The sequence below is a fragment of the Otolemur garnettii genome, unplaced genomic scaffold (genome assembly GCF_000181295.1).
Source record: "Otolemur garnettii isolate 467f Iridium unplaced genomic scaffold, OtoGar3 scaffold00038, whole genome shotgun sequence".
Taxonomy (NCBI): Eukaryota; Metazoa; Chordata; class Mammalia; order Primates; family Galagidae; genus Otolemur; species Otolemur garnettii.
The window spans coordinates 11457126-11458401 of record NW_003852433.1 but is presented as its reverse complement, the minus strand read 5'-3'; the positions used below and the strand labels follow the sequence as shown (position 1 = coordinate 11458401).

The window sequence follows — 1276 nt, the reverse complement described above, 5'->3', positions numbered from 1 at the left end:
TGGCTGGACCGTGAGCGCACCTGTCCGCTCTGCCGCTCGGTCGCTGTGGACACCCTGCGCTGCTGGAAGGATGGCGCCACATCAGCACACTTCCAGGTGTATTAGGGCCAAATGCTGGGGACACCAGGGGGACACTGGAGGGTCAGGGGGCTTCCTGGACTACACATCCTGCCTCCTGCCTTCACTACCTCTGACCACAAAGCCTGGCCTCTGCCTGTCCTCTCCACCTTCTTCCTCCCTCGTCTGCAGTGTAGTTTGTGCATCCTTCCCCTACTGTGGGGAAGTCCTCCTAATTAGACTTGGTCCCCTCCCAGGTAGGTCTCCCATCCCCCCTTCAAGTCGAGGACCTGGTAATATATGAACTTCCCACCTGTTGGTTCTTTTAACCCAGTACTTGGTATTTGACGCTGCAGCGTGGGGAGGAAGCTTGAGATCACAGCCTCCCTGCAATGGCCCAGGCAGTTTAGAATCACTGTGAAGTACGTTCAGAACGCAGATGCTGGGCCCCACCATATACCTGTAATAACTCAATGGTACAAACACTTAGTGTGTGCCAGGCACTGCATCAAGCATCCTGCTCGGATCACCCCCCATCCTCACCACAGCCCTGTAATGGAGGTATAGTTGGGTTCCCCAATGTACAGGTGAGGAAACCGGGGCATAGAGCTTGGTATGGTCACTTTCCCAGGGTCACTCAGCTAGTTGTGGTGGACTGAGTCTCCAACAAAGGCCTGGTCACACATCAGAGCTAGCACTCTTCTCTTTTTTATTTTATTTTTTAAAGAGATGAGTATTCACTATGTTGCCTAGGCTAGATTTGAACTCCTGGGCCCAAGTGATCCTCCTGCAATGGCCTGCTGAGTAGCTGGGATGGACTACAGGTACACCAGTGTGCCTGACAGAGCCTGCACTTTCAATCAGCATGCTGACCTGCCCTGCAGACACTCCAGGCATGGCACCCAGCAGACACGGTTTTTAAAAGCACACAAGGTGATTTCGATGCCCCTCCCTGGTTAAGAATGAGGGGCACAGGCACATAGTATGTTAGATTCGGACTGTGTTGGGAATGTGAACAGTGAGCGCCAGCTCCTGAAATCGACTTGTGGCTGGCTCTGCAGAAAAACTTGGCCTTTAAAATGGCTATTTTCCTGGGCTTTGGCTGGGGTGCTTGATGCCATTTGGAAATCAGAAAAGGTCAGCTTTATGGGTGTCAGATGTGAGTGTCACTTGGTCTGCCATCTTTCTCCCTCTCCTCCCTCACTCAAGTCTAAGTCCT

The 1276-nt window shown here is 52.6% G+C and overlaps 1 protein-coding gene across 1 annotated transcript in view; it reads left to right on the top strand.

Annotated features, from left to right (window-relative positions):
• Positions 1-105, top strand: part of RNFT2 (ring finger protein, transmembrane 2) — a 79109-nt gene extending 79004 nt beyond the window's left edge. Inside the window, exon 11 of the mRNA XM_012805230.2 lies at positions 1-105. Within this exon, the coding sequence (XP_012660684.1) occupies positions 1-105 (105 nt within the window).
• The last annotated feature ends 1171 nt before the right edge of the window (positions 106-1276 follow it).